The sequence below is a fragment of the Aquarana catesbeiana genome, linkage group LG12 (assembly GCF_042186555.1).
Source record: "Aquarana catesbeiana isolate 2022-GZ linkage group LG12, ASM4218655v1, whole genome shotgun sequence".
Lineage (NCBI taxonomy): Eukaryota > Metazoa > Chordata > Amphibia > Anura > Ranidae > Aquarana > Aquarana catesbeiana.
The window spans coordinates 225,740,778-225,760,249 of NC_133335.1; the positions used below are offsets into that span (position 1 = coordinate 225,740,778).

At 43.7% G+C, this 19,472-nt stretch overlaps 1 protein-coding gene across 1 annotated transcript in view; it reads left to right on the forward strand.

Annotated features, from left to right (window-relative positions):
- Window positions 1–19,472, forward strand: part of ABCC3 (ATP binding cassette subfamily C member 3) — a 124,107-nt gene that overhangs the window by 64,446 nt on the left and 40,189 nt on the right. Inside the window, exons 7-13 of the mRNA XM_073606799.1 lie at window positions 1,646–1,774; window positions 3,163–3,381; window positions 5,532–5,709; window positions 7,178–7,339; window positions 10,777–10,869; window positions 12,851–13,054; window positions 15,017–15,163. Coding sequence (XP_073462900.1) covers window positions 1,646–1,774; window positions 3,163–3,381; window positions 5,532–5,709; window positions 7,178–7,339; window positions 10,777–10,869; window positions 12,851–13,054; window positions 15,017–15,163 — 1,132 coding nt within the window. The remainder of the gene's footprint in view (window positions 1–1,645; window positions 1,775–3,162; window positions 3,382–5,531; window positions 5,710–7,177; window positions 7,340–10,776; window positions 10,870–12,850; window positions 13,055–15,016; window positions 15,164–19,472) is intronic.

The window sequence follows — 19,472 nt, forward strand, 5'->3', positions numbered from 1 at the left end:
GATTTGGACCAGTGCAAAAGCAAGACATGGATGAGCGAGTTTGGGGTGGAGGAACTTGACTGGCCTGCACAGAGTCCTGACCTCAACCCGATAGAACACTTTTGGGATGAATTAGAGTGTTCATGTGCGCATAAAGGTAATATAGTGTATATTTGATAAAAAAAATGCAGGAAGTAAAAATGAGCACAAACAGAAAATTAGGTAAAAATGAAATACTGTTATACAATGGTGGTTGGCCGATGCTTCATTTGGACTTACATAAGCCTTAAAGTGGTTGCAAACCCTTACAGACCACTTTTACCTACAGGTAAGCCTAGGTTAAAGCTTACCTGTAGGTGCAAGAAATATCTCCTAAAGCTACACGGTTTAGGAGATATGTGCAAAAGACAGGCACCGATGTTTACGGCGCATGCACCGTAGACAACGGCGCGCAGGCGCACTGAGTGTGCCGTTTCTAACGACGATCGCGCCGTTAGTGACGTCATCGCGGCTCCAGCCAGTCACAGCGCCGGAACAGCGTTACCTGGAAGTCACTCCGGGAGATATGGCAGCGACAGAAGAGGTGAACGAGGACCGCCTTGGGGGCTTCGATCTCAGGTAAGTCATTTATAATGACCTAGTATGCTATGCAAACTAGCTCTCATTATGCCTTTGCCTTGCAGGGTGTTTATTTATTTATTTTTTTCCAAAGGGTTTACTTCCTCTTTAAAACAGCCCTAAAAACGAGTTTTAGAGAGGGTGCTGGTTGCATTACATCGTAATGTCTACACATTGAAGGGCAATGCAGTTCTTCTCTGGAATTGTTGGGGCTGAGACATCTTTTTGCCAGTGATCCACCCAAGACAGAGCACCCACAGACAGGTACAGTCCTCACCCATTGGTGGCATTGTCCTATCAGACTGAACATTCTCTAGAGCAGGGTTTCTCAACCAGGGCCCCATGGATTCCTAGGGTTCCTTTAGATTGCTAGGGGTTCCTTGAGCAATTTCTGCACCTCAGATAAGTTTCCACTGACACCATTGATCTTTTTAGCTATCTATAAGGGAGTAATGACCACAAGTGTGAGGAGCATTATTCCTACTGACCATCACACTAATGTATCATGAATTGTTGATATAGTAACTTTTAGCAGGGGTTCCCTAAGACCAGAAAGTTATTTCAAGGGTCCCTCTGTGTTGAAAATGTTGAGAAAGGCTGCTCAAGAGGCACCTGTCCAGGTTTCCTGTTTGCTATTGATCTAAAACTCAAATACAATGCTAAAAATGTATGTTTCTATTAAAAACATCAGAAGTTGCGTGGGATAGGTCTTCCTATAGGTAGGGGCAAGGGTCTTTTTTCCGACAATTTTTTTCCTCCCATGTGTTACCCTTCCCAAGGTAGTTGGGAGGACAGCTCTCGTATAACTTTGGTCCCTAGACCAAGATTGGGTGACACAAGCTTCTGTCTTACACAATGAGCTACTTACCTCCTCCGCCCAGTAATGGGCCAGGTAATAAGTCCTGGAGAAAACATAAGTGTGTGAGGTCTACCTCGGGCTACAGAATTAAATTATTTTGTTTTCTATAAATGAATGTTCATCCTATTACGCAGTTTGTGTTGTGGCTCTTCATGCTGAAACTGAGAACGTTCTTCTTTGTGTTCCCAGGATGGCGATACTGGGCTATAAGAGGCCTCTGGAAGACAAAGACCTTTGGTCATTGAATGAAGATGACAAATCCATAGTAGTTGTATCTAAACTGATCAAAGAGTGGGACATAGAAAAGACCAAGTTAAGGTAATTTATGGAGCCTCTCGGCCTGCTGAAGAGTACAATCAGTGTGGATTGTACCTGAGACCAAACAATCCATAAGTTTAACAAACCCTTAGGCCAATTATTGAAGAATTTAGGCCCCACACCGTACTCATCGGGTGCTGTGTAGTACAATGGGAGAGAGAAGAAAGAGAAAGGAAACAACGGGGCGGGAGATCACAGCGGGGCAGCAGGACCTGGATAGGAGGGGGAGGCATATAGAGAAACCAATCCCTTCCATTTCCCTCATGCAGCCGCTGAATACCTGTGGGTGAGAGAGGAGGAGAAGCTGCCATTCAGCAGCTGCAGGGGATCTGTACATGCTGCTGTCTTGTTAGGACATGCTGTGGCTGCGCCCTGGGTGGCTGCCTAGTTCGCCTAGCATTAGCGCCGGCCCTGGGTCTTGCGGTGCTAGGTTTGTAGGCGGCAAATGCCGGCAAGGACACCATCTCCATGGAACTTGTATGTTCTTTCTTTGGTTTTGGTGGTTTCCTCTAGAATCTAGATGGTCAGAGAATACCCCAAATAGAATGTGGATGGGATTTTTGACGCTGCTTTAAAAGTCCCACCCCACATTTTATGTTAGGTATTTTCTATGCATAAAAAGGGACAATGGCCCACCGTAGTCATGAATGATCCTTCATTCTCTGCTCTTCCACCAGATAGTCCAGTTTTGTTGCACAACCCAAAATATGCTGCCAGGGTTAGTGGTTCCACCTCAGACCCACCCTATGTAAACTATGACCCTGGTGTCTGAGTCTACAGACCTGCAAATACCAGTGTGGGTGGACTCACTACTCAGTGAAGACCCATGTACTATGATGACATAATTATATCTACACACAGGAGATAAATGTAGAGAGTTGGTCATTTATTGTCCAATGCAGGGATTCTCAACTAGGGTTCCTCCAGAGGTTGCCAGGGGTTCCTTGAGCAATTAACATTTTTTTTTTCTCAGATACATTCCCACTGACACAATTTTTTTATTTTAGCTATCTGTAAGGGGGTAATTCTTCCCAATGACCACAAGTGTAAGGTTCATTTTCCCCACTGACCATTACACTAATGTACATGAGTTGTAAATATAGTATTTTTTAGCAGGGGTTCCCTGAAGCCAAAAAGTTATTTCAAGGGTTCCTCTGTGTTGGAAAGGTTAAGAAAGGCTGATCCAGTGCCATAAAGCCAGTCTAATTCCATGGCATTCACTAGTTTACCTGCTGGGACTGTTATGGTGCAAGCTGTACCTGGGATATCCTCACCCCACCTTCAGCATTTAGATCCATCAGTCAATGCTTTGTAGAACCTTCTGTGTCCATATAGTTCTCACAGTGACTGTCATGGTTGACCCGTCGACACCTTCTTTGACCTTCCAGGAGTAGTGAAGTTCAATTCACCAAAGCCCAAGAAGCGGAAATGAACCACGTGAGCGAAAAACCAACAGAGTCTGACGTTCTGATCGTCAACAACAAGAAGAAGAGGGATCCGTCCTTCCTGAAAGTTCTGATCAGGGCGTTTGGGCCGTTCTTTTTAATCGGGTCCGTGTTCAAGCTTTTCCAGGATCTCCTGTCATTCGTCAATCCCCAGTTATTAAGGTAAGGTTCCTCTGGAATTGAGGTGCTCCGTTCCAACAGCCAGGGCAGAATTTGTGGATTGGCATAATTACTGAACAGACTGCATCATGGAGCAAAGCAGATCAGATTTTAAACATAGATATCAGAAGTACTTAAATCTGTCTTTATAATGGCTTCCTACAATCCTCTGCACAGTAGACTGAGAAATTTTAGGGCAGCTCATTGAGCCCCTCAGAGAGCTCTGTTGTATTATGCAGTAATGACCTCAGTGATTTTCCTTCTTGGGGGGGGGGGGTGTCAGGGCAATGAGACCCAGCATTATGAGCAACTTGGGGAATTAAAATTATAGCGCATACTGTATGTGAAGATGGTGTTCTTATACCTTTTGATGCACTTAAACAAAAATATGGGCTACCGAATCAATATTTCTTTAGGTATTTACAACTCTGTTATGCCTTCTCCGCTCATTCGGCTCCCAACCTATCACACTTTATCAATCCAATTTAGAATACCAATTGTGTGATAATCAGTTAGATGAGCCTCTACAGGCCACTTTTACCTTCGGTCCATTTCGGGCTGGAGGCACTATATGCTAAATGGCATATGGATTTCCCAGCACTGAATGCAGAGGACTGGGAAGATATGTGGGAATATCCATTTTTACAGTTGGTAGCAGTCAAAGACTGCCTAATACAATTCAAACTAGTTCACTAGGCCTACCTAACGCCACAAAGACTAAATAGAATCTACTCAGGAACATATCCTCATTGTTGGAAGTGTGGTGGCGGTGTAGTGGACTTTCAACACATGATGTGGTCCTGCCCTTAAATCCAGTCTTTCTGGGGTGAGGTTGTCCACTTTATAACTACTCTACTAAAAATCTCCATTCCACAGACCATCTCGGTATGCTTTCTGGGCCTGGTGAGTACTTTAGCACACCGCCGAGTAACTACAATAATAAAAAATAACTACATAATGTATTCATGTGTATATATGTAAATATATATATATATATATATATATATATATATATATGTGTGTAAAAATAAATACATATGATTTTATTTAATATATATATATATATATATATATATATATATATATATATATATATTTTTTTTTGTAATGTATGTATTTTGTATTTTAAAAAAATATATATATTTTCACACAGACATACATATATATATTAAAATTAAATTGTATAAATGATTTATTTAAATAAAATTATTTAAATAAATAATACAATAAATAAATGTATTTAAATAAATAATACAACAAATAAATGTATTTTAAATAAATAATACAATAAATAAATGTATTTAAATAATAATACAATAAATAAATGTATTTAAATAATACAATAAATGTGTATGTGTGTAAAAATAAATACATATGATTTTATTTAATATATATATATATATAAACATGTATTTAAAAAAAAAAAAAAAAAAAATATATATATATATATATATATATATATATATATATATTTATATTTATATTGAAATAAAATCGTATATAATATTTATTTAAATAAAATTATTTAAATAAATAATACAACAAATAAATGTATTTAAATAAATAATACAACAAATAAATGTATTTAAATAAATAATACAACAAATAAATGTATTTAAATAAATAATAATACAATAAATGTATTTAAATAATACAATAAATACATTTATTTAAATAAATAATAATACAATAAATACATTTATTTAAATAAAATATTATATTTAAATAAAAACATAATATTTATTTACTTTTACATATATATATATATATATATATATATATATATATATATATAAAATATAGTATTTTTCCACACATGTATGTTTCCCAGGGTGGCCTGTCTGGCCTAGTTAGATCTCTACAAGGTGAAGTTTAGCACTAGCGGGAATCATTCTCCCATTATTACCCTTTATATTGTAATACTTGTATTATGTTATTTCCTTTATAGATGTAAGATATATTGGGGTTTATTTTCTAAGGCTCACTTCTACATAGAAACCAATCAGCTTCCAGGTTTTATTATCACAGCTTAACTGAATAAGCTGAAGTTAGAAGCTGATTGGCTACAATGAACAGCTGCACTTGATTCTGAGTTCTCCAGTTTTAGTAAATCCCCCCCATTGTGATCTCTGTGCGTATCTCTTTATCTTTAGCATTCTGATACATTTCGTCAAAGACCCCAGCGCACCGGCCTGGTGGGGATTCAGCATCGCTGCACTGATGTTTCTTTCCTCCGTTACCCAAACGCTCATCCTTCACCAGCACTTCCAGTATTGCTTCGTCACCGGAATGCGGCTGAGAAGCTCCATCACCGGGATCATATACCGAAAGGTGAGCAGTGAGCACCTTCATGTTAACAAGCACTGTTCAAAACTACAACTTGGTTCCTATAGATCAGTGATGGTGAACCTTGGCACTCCAGATGTTTTGGAACTACATTTCCCATGATGCTCAACTACACTGCAGAGTGCAAGAGCATCATGGGAAATGTAGTTCCAAAAGATCCGGGGGTGCCAAGGTTCGCCATCACTGCTAAAGATAGCCACTGAAAATTGCTGACACTCCCTTTTCGCTGTGCTGTATGCTATTCTATTTCAATGTTATCATCACTACACATCAGCTGAAATTTCCAAGCAGGCTGACAGAGGCAGTGCCTACACCGCCGTCCAGGAATAGGAACTCTGGATGTATATACAGAGCAGGCTCCTGTTTGAATCCATGTGCAGGACATACTGAGATATTACTTCAGGCTTAGTAAATGGAGCCTCACTCTTTATGGAGGAGCTGTATAACAGGAGAGACACTGACAGAAGACAAGACGGGGCCTGAAGATACACAGGGAAGGCTCTATATTGAGTCATTGGCCCCATTATAATGTACTGTTTGTAATCAAGAAGCTCAAGGCTCTAAGGTACACACTGCAGTCGGATTGTACAATCCTCTCTAAGCTGGCCATACACTATACAATCTCTGTACAACCTCATTTAGATTTGCCAAGACTATGCAATGTAAACCTAAACAGTCCTTGTAATTATTATGAAATTAAGGGGGTACTACATAGTTGATGATAGATCTAGAGGAATTGTATAAATTGCATAGTGTGTGGTCACCTATAGATCTCCTTGACTGGATACAGATTGGATGGTTCAGGTAGGTCCTCATGCATGGATCAAGTAAATCTAAAGATTGTACTGAGAATGTATGGTCAGATTGTAACATGTATGATGACCCTTAGATGTCAGTGACTTTGTGCCACCCAGATAAAGAGGACCTGTCTCACTTTTTTTCTTTCAACTGGTCGTATTGGTTTCAGCAGATAATCATTAAGCCGGCCATACATAGATTGAAATTTGGCCGGTTCGGCAGAGACCAGACTAATTTCGATCCATCTACGGGCAGGCTGATCCTTTAGTGGATTCATCCATCGACTTGGGCACAACCAGCCTGTTGGATTTTTCTACATGCGATTACTGCCAGCGGCTATAGCCACCAGCAGTACTGATTGTATTCTGCCGGCCAGGAAAGCTCCCCGCGCCCCCCAGTGGTGGAAGGAAGGAAGGAAAATCGATGAATCTGTGGCCTGCTTTTAGCGTCACTCTCACTGCTCATTGCTTTTATTGTAGAACCTCTAAGGTCAGACATGTTCCCTGCTGACGCTCAGCCATTAAATGTGTCATTTATCATTCCTTTCTTATGGTTTTGTATTTTGTGGCCAAAATCTTCAATTCCAGAATAAACAAAAATGGCGCTAATAACAGTATAGAACGTCTGCTGAACCTCTCTGTATTTCTGTCCACAGAGTCTGGTCATCACGAACGCCGCAAAGCGTTCGTCTACGGTCGGCGAAGTGGTGAATCTGATGTCGGTGGACGCTCAGCGATTCCAGGACCTGACCACCTTCCTGAACATGCTGTGGTCAGCTCCTCTGCAGATCATTCTGGCTCTTTATTTCCTTTGGCAGGTAATGATTGGGGTACAATGATTGGGGGGGGGGGGGTTACTATTTTGTCTGCACCAAATGCCTTGGCAAAGGGAAATATTACCTTGTAAAAGTCGCAGTGACATCATGACTGTGCTGCAGATAGCCTACACAGAGAGCAGAGCTGTGGGAGGGGCCCAGCAGGCTCCGCTCACTACAGGATGTCTGCAGAAAAATACAGGAGAGGGTGGGGAAAAGACCGGTCACCCTGCACAAGGAGAGAGAACAGCAGTGAGCGGTCTTTATTACGGGAAGTCTCACACTGGATGACTGCACAGATCTGGAAGAATTACACAAAGCACCCCAAGATTCAAGAATACACGTCAAATATACCCTATATTACCAAAAGTATTGGGACGCCTGCCTTTACACGCACATGAACTTTAATGGAATCCCAGTCTTAGTCCGTAGAGTTCAGTATTGAGTTGGCCCACCCTTTTGCAGCTATAACAGCTTCAACTCTTCTGGGAAGGCCGTCCACAAGGTTTAGGAGTGTGTCTATGGGAATGATTGACCATTCTTCCAGAAGCGCATTTGTGAGGTCAGGCACTGATGTTGGACGAGAAGGCCTGGCTCGCAGTCTCCACTCTAATTCATTGGGTTGAGGTCAGGACTCTGTACAGGCCAGTCAAGTTCCTCCACCCCAAATTGGCTCATCCATGTCTTTATGGACCTTGCTTTGTACACTGGTCCAAATCATTTGGTGGAGGGGGGATTATGGTGTGGGGTTGATTTTCGGGGGTTGGGCTTGACCCCTTAGTTTCAGTGAAGGGAAGTCTTAAGGCATCAGTATACCAAAACATTTTAGACAATTTCATGCTCCCAACTTTGTGAGAACAGTTTGGGGATGGCCCCTTCGTATTCCAACATGGCTGCGCACCAGTGTACAAAGCAAGGTCCATTAAGACACGGATGAGCGAATTTGGGGTGGAGGAACTTGACCTGCAGTCTTGACCTCATCGCAAGTTTCTGCTACACAAAGTATAAATAGGTCCTAATGGTTATCCTTCTTCACTGTATCCAAAGCTAGAAAAAAAAAAAAGGTTTTGGCTTGACATTTACTTTAAAGTATGTCAAGCGCATCTTACACCAGCCATGTGCCCCCTGGTGATGGGGCAGTAAAGTGTATTCCGTTAAATGGCTCCTCCACACCTGAACTCAGCTTTTTGTTTTTCCTTTATGTTGGGTTGTCCCATATGATACCTGCAACATCTTACCTCCCTGGTGCCCAACCTGAAGACCTTTGGGATTTTCTGTGGGACCTTTATGGCCCCTTGCAGACAGTAGTTGGTGTTTCCTTATTGCCCTGTAATAGCAGTGATCTTAAGCAGTCTCATATGTCTCCAGTCTCCAACAATTCGTGCAGCATATTCGCAGTCTCTAACAGTCTCCTGTTGCAAGCCCGTAGTCTTTGGCCATCTTCTGTGGCAAGCACGTAGTCTTTGACCATCTCCTGTGGCAAGCCTGTAGTCTTTGGCCATCTCTCGTGGCAAGCCCATAGTCTTTGACCATCTCCTGTGGCAAGCCTGTAGTCTTTGACCATCTCCTGTGGCAACCCTGTAGTCTTTGACCATCTCCTGTGGCAAGCCCGTAGTCTTTGACCATCTCTTGTGGCAAGCCCGTAGTCTTTGACCATCTCCTGTGGCAAGTCCATAGTCTTTGACCATCTCCAGTGGCAAGTCCATAGTCTTTGACCATCTCCTGTGGCAAGCCCATAGTCTTTGATCATCTCCTGTGGCAAGCCCGTAGTCTTTGACCATCTCCTGTGGCAAGCCCGTAGTCTTTGACCATCTTCTGTGGCAAGCCCGTAGTCTTTGACCATCTCCAGTGGCAAGCCCGTAGTCTTTGACCATCTCCAGTGGCAAGCCCGTAGTCTTTGACCATCTCCAGTGGCAAGCCCGTAGTCTTTGACCATCTCCAGTGGCAAGCCCGTAGTCTTTGACCATCTCCAGTGGCAAGCCCGTAGTCTTTGACCATCTCCTGTGGCAAGCCCATACTCTTTGACCATCTCCTATGGCAAGTCGATACTCTTTGACCATCTCCTGTGGCAAACCCATACTCTTTGACCATCTCCTGTGGCAAGCCCGTAGTCTTTGACCATCTCCTGTGGCAAGCCCATACTCTTTGACCATCTCCTATGGCAAGTCGATAGTCTTTGACCATCTCCTGTGGCAAACCCATACTCTTTGACCATCTCCTGTGGCAAGCCCGTAGTCTTTGACCATCTCCTGTGGCAAGCCCATAGTCTTTGACCATCTCCTGTGGCAAGCCCATAGTCTTTGACCATCTCCTGTGGCAAGCCCATAGTCTTTGACCATCTTCTGTGGCAAGCCCGTAGTCTTTGACCATCTCCAGTGGCAAGCCCGTAGTCTTTGTCCATCTCCAGTGGCAAGCTCGTAGTCTGTGACCATCTGCTGTGGCAAGTACGTAGCCTTTGACATCTCCTTTGGCAAACATGTAGTCTTTCACCATCTCCTGTGGCAAGCCCGTAGTCTTTGACCATCTTCTGTGGCAAGCCCGTAGTCTTTGACCATCTCCAGTGGCAAGCCCGTAGTCTTTGACCATCTTCTGGGGCAAGCCCGTAGTCTTTGACCATCTCCAGTGGCAAGCCCGTAGTCTTTGTCCATCTCCAGTGGCAAGCTCGTAGTCTGTGACCATCTGCTGTGGCAAGTACGTAGCCTTTGACATCTCCTTTGGCAAACATGTAGTCTTTCACCATCTCCTGTGGCAAGCCCGTAGTCTTTGACCATCTTCTGTGGCAAGCCCGTAGTCTTTGACCATCTCCAGTGGCAAGCCCGTAGTCTTTGACCATCTTCTGTGGCAAGCCCGTAGTCTTTGACCATCTCCAGTGGCAAGCCCGTAGTCTTTGTCCATCTCCAGTGGCAAGCTCGTAGTCTGTGACCATCTGCTGTGGCAAGTACGTAGCCTTTGACATCTCCTTTGGCAAACATGTAGTCTTTCACCATCTCCTGTGGCAAGCCCGTAGTCTTTGACCATCTTCTGTAGCAAGCCCGTAGTCTTTGACCATCTCCAGTGGCAAGCCCGTAGTCTTTGACCATCTTCTGGGGCAAGCCCGTAGTCTGTGACCATCTCTTGTGGTAAGCCCATAGTCTGTGACCGTCTGCTGTGGCTTTCCTGCAGTCTCCAACAGCTTTTTGTAGCATTACATTCTCTGAATTTTATGTGTGGTCCTTTGGTGAACTAAGTTGGCCACCACTGTCCTGCATCAGCCACCACATGCTCGAAGGCTACACTGCTCCCCCTTGTGGACAATTAGCAATTATATTTATAGTAATAAGATTAATATTATGAGATATGAATTTCATCTACACAGATGCTGCAAGCAATTTGTTTTCAAGGAATGTGCACTGCTCTGTACTATAAAGGAATATTTTAATGCCTTATTTTCTTTCTTGCAGACATTGGGGCCTTCTGTCCTAGCAGGAGTGGCTGTCATGGTCCTGCTCATCCCCATTAATGCTTTTATCGCCATGAAGACCCGTGCCTTCCAGGTGAGCTTTGGAGTACATGGACCTATCCCAATGCCAGCAAGCTACAAGTATAACCCAGCAAAAAAATGATTTAAAGGGGTTCTCCACCTTCTGTTGACCTGTGCACACGCTCCTGAAATTTTTTCGGGAATTTTATGTCGGCTGTGTTCATCAGTCTATGGCAGGTGTGTCGGACACAAATTTCATTGTGGGTCGCATCAACATTATTGTTGACCTCAAAGGGCCGGTTGTATCTGTAAGACTGTATAAATTTATGCAGGGCTTTTTTTTTCTCAAGGAATAGGTGCAAAAACTCAGTCACACCCCCACGAACCGCATCGAAAGATGGGTGTAGCCAAATTGCTGTGTGAGGATGTTAAAGGGGCAAAAAAGTACCAGGAGTGCGTTATGTGCAGAGTTCAGGGGTGTGCTATGTGCGGAGTGCAGAGTTCAGATGTGCGCTACCTACAGTGTACAGTATGCAAAGTTCAGGGGAGCGCTACATACAGATTGGAGAGTTCAGGGGTACGCTACATACAGAGTGGAGAGTTCAGGGGTGCGCTATGCGCAGGGTTCAGAAGTGCGCTGTGTACAGAGTGCAGTTCTGAGGAGTGCACTGCGTACAGAGTGGAAAGTTCAGGGGTGCGCTACGCACAGAGTTTAGAAGTGCGCTACATGCAGAGTTCAGAAGTGCGCTGTGTACAGAGTGCAGTTCTGAGGAGTGCGCTATGTATAGAGTGGAGAGTTCAGGGGTGCGCTACATACAGAATGGAGAGTTCAGGGGTGTGCTACGCACAGAGTTCAGGGGTGAGCTGTGTATAGAGTGCAGTTCTGAGGAGTGCGCTGTGTATAGAGTGGAGAGTTCAGGGGTGTGCTACGCGCAGAGTTCAGAAGTGCACTACGTACAGAAGGCAGAATTCAGGGGTGCATTGTGTACAGAGTGCAGTGCTGAGGAGTGTGCTACGTTCAGAGTCCATAGTTCAAGGGTGCGCTACGTGCTGAGTTCAAGGGTGCGCTGTGTACAGAGTGCATAGTTCAGGGGTGTGCTATGTACAGAGTGCATAGTTCAGGGGTGCACTGTGTATTGAGTGCAGTGCTGAGCAGTGCGCTACTTACAGAGTGCAGGGTTTAGGGGTGTGCTATGCACAGTGTGCAGGAATCAGCTTTTACAGGCTGTTCACATCTCACTTCCACTCTTTCCCTGGGTGCGAGGGCGACATGAAAAGATCCAGAGGGCCAGATTTTGACCCCTTGGGCCTTGTGTTTGACACGTGGTCTATGGGGTGCAGCTATTTATTTTCAGTGACTGAAATAGGACCCCATCCTGTCCTCTGAGTGTAGATCTGTCATTTCCAGAATCAGATTTGTTTCACATGCCAGGGAAGTGGAAATAATTGTCTCTGCTGGAGAATAGAAAGGCATGGCTGAGAAGGACAGGGCAATGCAGGAAAAAAGTGTGTATGGCTTAAATAAGTTTTAGGAGGGTTTGTACTTATTCTATTTATTTCTTGATGGAGCCAAGAAGGGTTCCACCCTCTCTCAAGTCTCTTGTTGTTGTCTGTGTCTATTTCCTGTCCGGGTGAGAGGTGTCAGACAGAATAGGAAGTGAGGAGAAATCTCCCCGATGGACCCACACATACCAACCTTCCCTGGTCTCTGCAGAAATAAAATACGTTTTTTGCTGGAGTTGAGCTTTATATTAAAAACAGAAAAATAACATTTTTGCAGTGTCCTTTTTTTTTTTTTTAAGAGAAAAGGGGAAGTGGTAAAGTGACATATAACAGGAAGCTGCAGCTGCAAATGTTTCTGGATAGAACTGTCAGTTCACTGATGTTTTTGGATGTGTAATGAGTGATAATCCATAACAAGCCAATCGCACTCCACCTTTCAGTTTAGCAAAGCCAGGACAGAGAAAGATGCTTTCTTATTGGCTGCTCTGGGTCACTCCTTTGCCTGACTCCTGTTGGTTAATGATTTGTGGTGTTCCTTGCCATGTGAACAGGTGGAGCAGATGCAGTACAAGGACTCCAGAATTAAACTGATGAACGAGATCCTCAACGGCATTAAAGTCCTCAAACTCTACGCCTGGGAGCCGTCGTTTGCCCAGAAGGTCCTGGAGATCCGCAGCAAAGAGCTGAACGTCCTGCGGAAGTCGGCCTATCTCAACGCTCTGTCCACCTTTGCCTGGACCAGCGCCCCCTTCTTGGTGAGAAGCGTCCCTGGTCTCTATGCTTGTCTATGCAATGCTGGCAGATCATGGCTGGTGACAGGGGCCATCAGGGTGCTGTACATAGCTTTCTGAATGTACACTGGGTGAATGTCATTCCTCTGTGGGTGAATGTTCTCTGAGCAAATTTTTCCCTCTGAGTGAATGTTCTCTGGGCAAATGTATTCCTCACTGGGTGAATGTTCTGTCTGGGTTAATGTCGGCACCCTGTGGGTGAATGTTCTCTGGGTGAATGTTTGCTCTTTCTGGGTGAATGTTAACTGTATAAATCAATTTTTTTGCAGTATTAAAATTTATGAATACCAAAACATTAACTACATGTACAGTACATGGTTTATGCATATACTTCTTATAAAATGGTAATACACCTCCTAGCCATATCCCCATTCATTATTAAATGACTATTTGAAATCAATTACACACATGTACGTATGTTTATTTCTAATTTTTTATACCCAAAACTTACAGAGGAGGCTATTTATCAACTCTACGCATTTCCTGGATCAAAGTCCACATCCCCAGGAGATAGTAGGAGCTATATCTCTAATTACATAAATATATCCATTAGCATAGTGAGTCATTATAAATATACAACTCTCCAACTTCATAGTCTATACCAGGGGTCTCCAAACTTTCTAAACAAAGGGCCAGTTTACTGTCCTTCAGATGTGGCATCAGTTGGAGTAAACAATGCCCCATTGTTCGTGTCATTGGGAGGGATTGTGCCCCATCATTGGTGTCAATGGGCCCCATTGTTGGTGTCATTGGGAGGAATAGTGCCCCATCATTGGTAGGAATTGTGCCCCATCATTGGTGTCATTGGTAGGAATTGTGCCCCATCTTTGGTGTCAATGGGTCCCATTGTTGGTGTCATTGGGAGGAATAGTGCCCCATCATTGGTATCATTGGGAGGAATTGTGCCCCATTGTTGGTATCATTGGGAGGAATCGTGCCCCATCATTGGTGTCATTGGGAGGAATTGTGCCCCATCATTGGTGTCATTGGGAGGAATAGTACCCCCATAGTTGGTATCATTGGTAGGAATTGTGCCCCATCATTGGGAGGAATTGTGCCCCTTCTTTGGTGTCCGTGAATTAAATGCACCTTTGCTTAAAGTGTTACTAAACCTTGTAATATGAAAATGGTTAATGCCCCCCCCCCCCCTCCACACACACAAAGCTTAAAAATCTTTTTTTACATTAAAATACTGTTACTATATACCTTTTTGGATGATCTGTATGCTACAGTTACATGATAAACTACACAGTCTCTCCAGTACTGAGATTTCAGGAAGGAGGAGATTTCCACTACAGCCTGTATACACGCCCACATGTGTGATGTCAATATTATGTGACCTGGCTAGCTCTGAGAACAAGTAAATGTTCTCTCCAGCATAAAAGACACAACTGAGCATGTGCAGGTTGGCTACCCTGCCTGTGTTAGCTGGCTTTCCCCCAGATTGACAGTGCAGGGAGGGGAGGATCTGTGCATACAGGATCAAACAGCCTTTTTACACAATGCAGAGGATTAACCCCTTAAGTTCCAAAGTAAGTATAACAAGCACGCTATGCTGCATATACAGACAGATTTTTACTGTTGTGGGTTTAGTAACACTTTAAGTAGACATAAATCCTTGCACCGGCCCAGTTAGAATGAATGCTTATAGTACCTTGAAAGGTCCCAGTTTGTCTCATCCATTGTATGTTGCATTTAGAATGGTATGTGGATGTTGGTACAGAGCTTGAGCTCAAAAGATGTGGTCTCCATATGATTTTTTAAAACTTCTTGTTATAATGAACGGAGCACACAAAGGTTCTGGGTGTGCTAAATTTCTTCAAGGCTCCGCGGGGGTGGAGTTATATGTTTACAGGTGGGGGGAATCTCTGTTTGCAGTAATATTGTTTAAAGAAGTCATGTCTCATCTTTTCTGCTGCTTTGTAGGTGGCGCTGACCACGTTTGCGGTGTACGTCAGCGTTGATGAGAAGAATATTCTGGATGCAGAGAAAGCGTTTGTGTCCCTCTCACTGTTCAATATATTGAGATTCCCTCTGAATATGCTGCCCCAAGTCATCAGCAACCTGGCACAGGTGAGCAAATCCTATATATCCTATGTGTGCCCCTTCCTTCATATCTAGATGGAAAATACACAAAAATGGTGATCTTTGGACTTCTGCCAATGAAAAATAGGTGGCATTCTGTAACATTTAATGTAATGACAGTAACAAAAAATATTCAGATTTGTGGAAAAAACATTGTTATCTAAATGTCACTCCTGATAAAAAATAAATAAATGGATTGTAACCCTTTAGGTCTATACATTCCAATAACTCGCAATAAAACATGCTACTTACAGTGGGGACGGAAAGTATTCAGACCCCTTAAAGTTTTCACTCTTTGTTATATTGCAGCCATTTGCTAAAATCATTTAAGTTCATTTTTTTCCTCATTAATGTACACACAGCACCCCATATTGACAGAAAAACACAGAATTGTTGACATTTTTGCAGATTTATTAAAAAAGAAAAACTGAAATATCACATGGTCCTAAGTATTCAGACCCTTTGCTGTGACACTCATATATATAACTCAGGTGTTGTCCATTTATTCTGATCATCCTTGAGATGGTTCTACACCTTCATTTGAGTCCAGCTGTGTTTGATTCTACTGATTGGACTTGATTAGGAAAGCCACACACCTGTCTATATAAGACCTTACAGCTCACAGTGCATGTCAGAGCAAATGAGAATCATGAGGTCAAAGGAACTGCCTGAAGAGCTCAGAGACAGAATTGTGGCAAGGCACAAATCTGGCCAAGGTTACAAAAAAATTTCTGCTGCACTTAAAGTGGTGTTCCGGCCGAAATTATACTTTTTAAATAAAAATACCCCTATAATACACAAGCTTAATGTATTCTAGTAAAGTTAGTCTGTAAGAGCGAGTACTGGGAGAGGAACACGGGATCCTCTCCTCCAGATGTCGCCTGGGATGCCTTCAAGGCGTACACTAGAGGGCAATATATTTCCTCCATCGCAACTGTCAGAAAGAAACAGACATTAGAGACTCAGTCCCTACAACAGTTGGTACTAGACCATACAAACACATACAATTCAGACCCCACCACAGACAATTTTGACCTTCTGGCAGCGGCCCAGAGGGAACTAAACCTACACTTGGCAGAAATCACAAGGTTGGGAGTATATAAAAATAAGCAACGATTCTTTGAACAGGGTGACAGAAATGGCCGACTTTTTGCCATGATGGCCCAGCATGACCAACCACTTACACTCATTTCTACAATAGTCGCTCCAGGAGGTGAGACGGTAACAACTCCCTCAGACATTCTAAAAGAATTTAATAATTTTTATAAAACCCTTTATGCCTCCGGTCTGCCGGCCGATTTTCGGCCCGAGGAGCTGAGAGATCTGCTAGATCCTCTGGCTCTCGGATGGCTGTCGGACGCGGAACGTGAGACATTGGTGCAACCCTTTACTGCTTTAGAGGTACTAAACGCTATCCAATCCTTCCCCTCCGGAAAGGCACCGGGCCCGGATGGGCTACCAATAGATTTTTACAAAACGCACGGGGAGATGCTGGCACCGCAATTAGCATCACTCTATACGAAATGCCTTGCGGAGGGGAACCTACCTGATTCTATGTATCACGCTCACCTGATCCTAATATATAAGCCGCAGAAAGATCCTACCTCCTGTGCGTCATACAGACCCATTGCGCTATTAAATAGTGACTTCAAAATCCTGACAAAACTCCTTGCTATTAGGTTGTATCCCATGCTGCCCTCAGTGGTGGACCCAGACCAGACAGGGTTCATGCCCCGCAGAGCCACAGACGTCAACCTCCGTAGACTCTTTACAAATATCCATGCCCAACACATCAATGGGGGATCTCGAACGATTGCCTCATTAGATGTTGAAAAGGCTTTCGACACTGTCGAATGGCCCTTCTTATGGGAGACTTTGCGTAGGATGGGGTTCCCTTTGCTTTTTATCAAATGGCTTCAGGTGATATACAAACGTCCTACCTCCTCGGTGCGATTGGCAGATAGATTGTCGGATCCCTTCAGTCTTTCCAGGGGAACGAGGCAGGGCTGCCCTCTCTCTCCGGCACTCTTTGCCCTTGCCATTGAGCCAGTGGCGGAGGCGCTGCGCACTACCCCACACATCAGGGGCCTGCGCGTCGGTCTGCTGGAGGAGAGGGTGGCCCTGTATGCCGACGACATGCTGCTTTTTCTCTGTGACGCGGGTCCATCGCTGCAGGGAGCACTGACAATACTGAACACCTTTGCTAGGGTCACTGGGCTAAAGGTGAATTGGTCCAAATCCTTACTGTTTCCAATAGACCAAGCTGCAAGAATAGGTTCCCCTCCGGATGTCCCCCTACAGTGGGTGGACACCTTCAAATACCTGGGTGTTATTGTTTCCCCCAGAGACACTGAGTTCATCCATCTTAACCTAGACCCACTGGTGCAAGACATAAAGATTAAACTTAAGGCATGGGGGAGGCTGCCGTTGTCACTGTGGGGCCGAGTTAACCTTCTCAAAATGAAAGTTATCCCAAAGCTCACTTACCTTTTTAGGCACTCCCCGCAATGGATTCCCAAATCTTTCTTTAAAAAGCTCAATCAGATCTTCTCCTCCTTCCTGTGGGGCCCCTCATCGCCAAGGTATAAACTGAGTACCTTGATGAGACCGACAACACAGGGGGGTATGGCATTCCCAGACTGCCATAAGTATTACCTTGCCGCACAGTTGGTAACGGTGACATGGTGGCTGGATCCAGACAAATCTAATTCAGCTACGGCTCTAGAGGCGGTGGTTATGGGGTCATTGGAAGCACTTAAATTACTGGTCTACAGAGGACCTAAGGCCCCATATTCCTTGACCCCCTCCATGCATACCACTTTACGTGCATGGAGGACAGGACTGGCGATAGAAAAATACGGGCACAATGAAGTCTCACCCAACGCTCCAATTTGGCTGAACCCGAATATTCCCCACTTTTATAAAATGCTTAACCCATATGCTTGGACCAAATACGGTGTCAAACTAATATCTCAGATAATTTCAAACAACACGCTGATCCCGCTGTCCCAACTTTCACAGATGTATAATATACCAAATTATTACATATTCCGTTACCTGCAACTTTCTCATGCTTTTACCGCACAATACCCGCGGTCCTCCTGCGTGGTTGTCCAGTCCGGGTTGGAAAAGACACTCCGCACTAGATGCGCCGAAAAACCAACCTCTCATCTTTATGAACACCTGATATTTGTGTCTCTCCAACCCATGGACAAACTGTGGTCCCGCTGGCAAAGGGACATTCCAACACTGGACAACGATGACTGGGATGATGTGTGGGATTTCCCCTTCAGCTCCCTGGTTTCATTAAGAGACAGACTAGTGCAATTTAAAATAGTGCATAGAGCATACTTTACACCATATAGACTTCATAAAATGAAACCTGAACACTCGGCGGAGTGCTGGAGGTGTCACGCCTCACCGGGAGACTTTACACATATTTTTTGGACCTGCCCTATCGTTCGGCGGTATTGGACCGAGGTGCTAGATATGATTAATCTGGTGGCCTCGGTCACGACGCCGGCGACGATGGAGGTGTGTCTTCTGGGCCTGGTGGGGACGTTGGTGCCAACAGTGGCAAAAAGAACCTTAATTGGGCTGCTGCTCTTTTATGCCTGAAAAAACATTGCTATGCACTGGAAAAAACCTACGGTACCTTCCTTAGCCCAATGGAGGCGTCTCGTTAATGAGAGTCTTCCATTATACAAAGACACATATATAAATAGAGGGTGTCCCCAGAAATATGACAAAATTTGGCGTGCTTGGCTTGCTGAACCAACTACGGCTTGAAGGCTGAAGAAAGAGAATAATGAATAAGGTGAACATATAATCATACTAAAAAACATATCCAGTTGTGCCTAGGAAGGAGAGTGGAGGATACAATACATGACTAAGATATAACAAACTTTAAAAAAGGGGAAAGAGACACCAATAATCCTAGATGCCTTGCAGCACTCCGACTAAAATGTACATGAAGTCATAAATGACTTGAAACTTATTCAGCATACAAACAACTGTTAAGCACTGATGTTAATTTTTATGTAAGATTTTGTTATCTTTATTTTTCTTTGTTTGTTTGTCCAAAAATACAATAAAAAAGATTTTCAAAAAAAAAAAAAAAAGTTAGTCTGTAAACTAAGGTCTGTTTTGTTAGTTTATAGCAGTAGTTTGTTATTTTATAAACTTACAGCAGACCGTGGCCATCTTAAGTCTGGGCATCTGAAGCCAGACTGTATTTCTTCCTGGATCTCATCCTTGCAAATCTCGCACATGCTCAGTGCAGCGCAAGCAGTGTAAT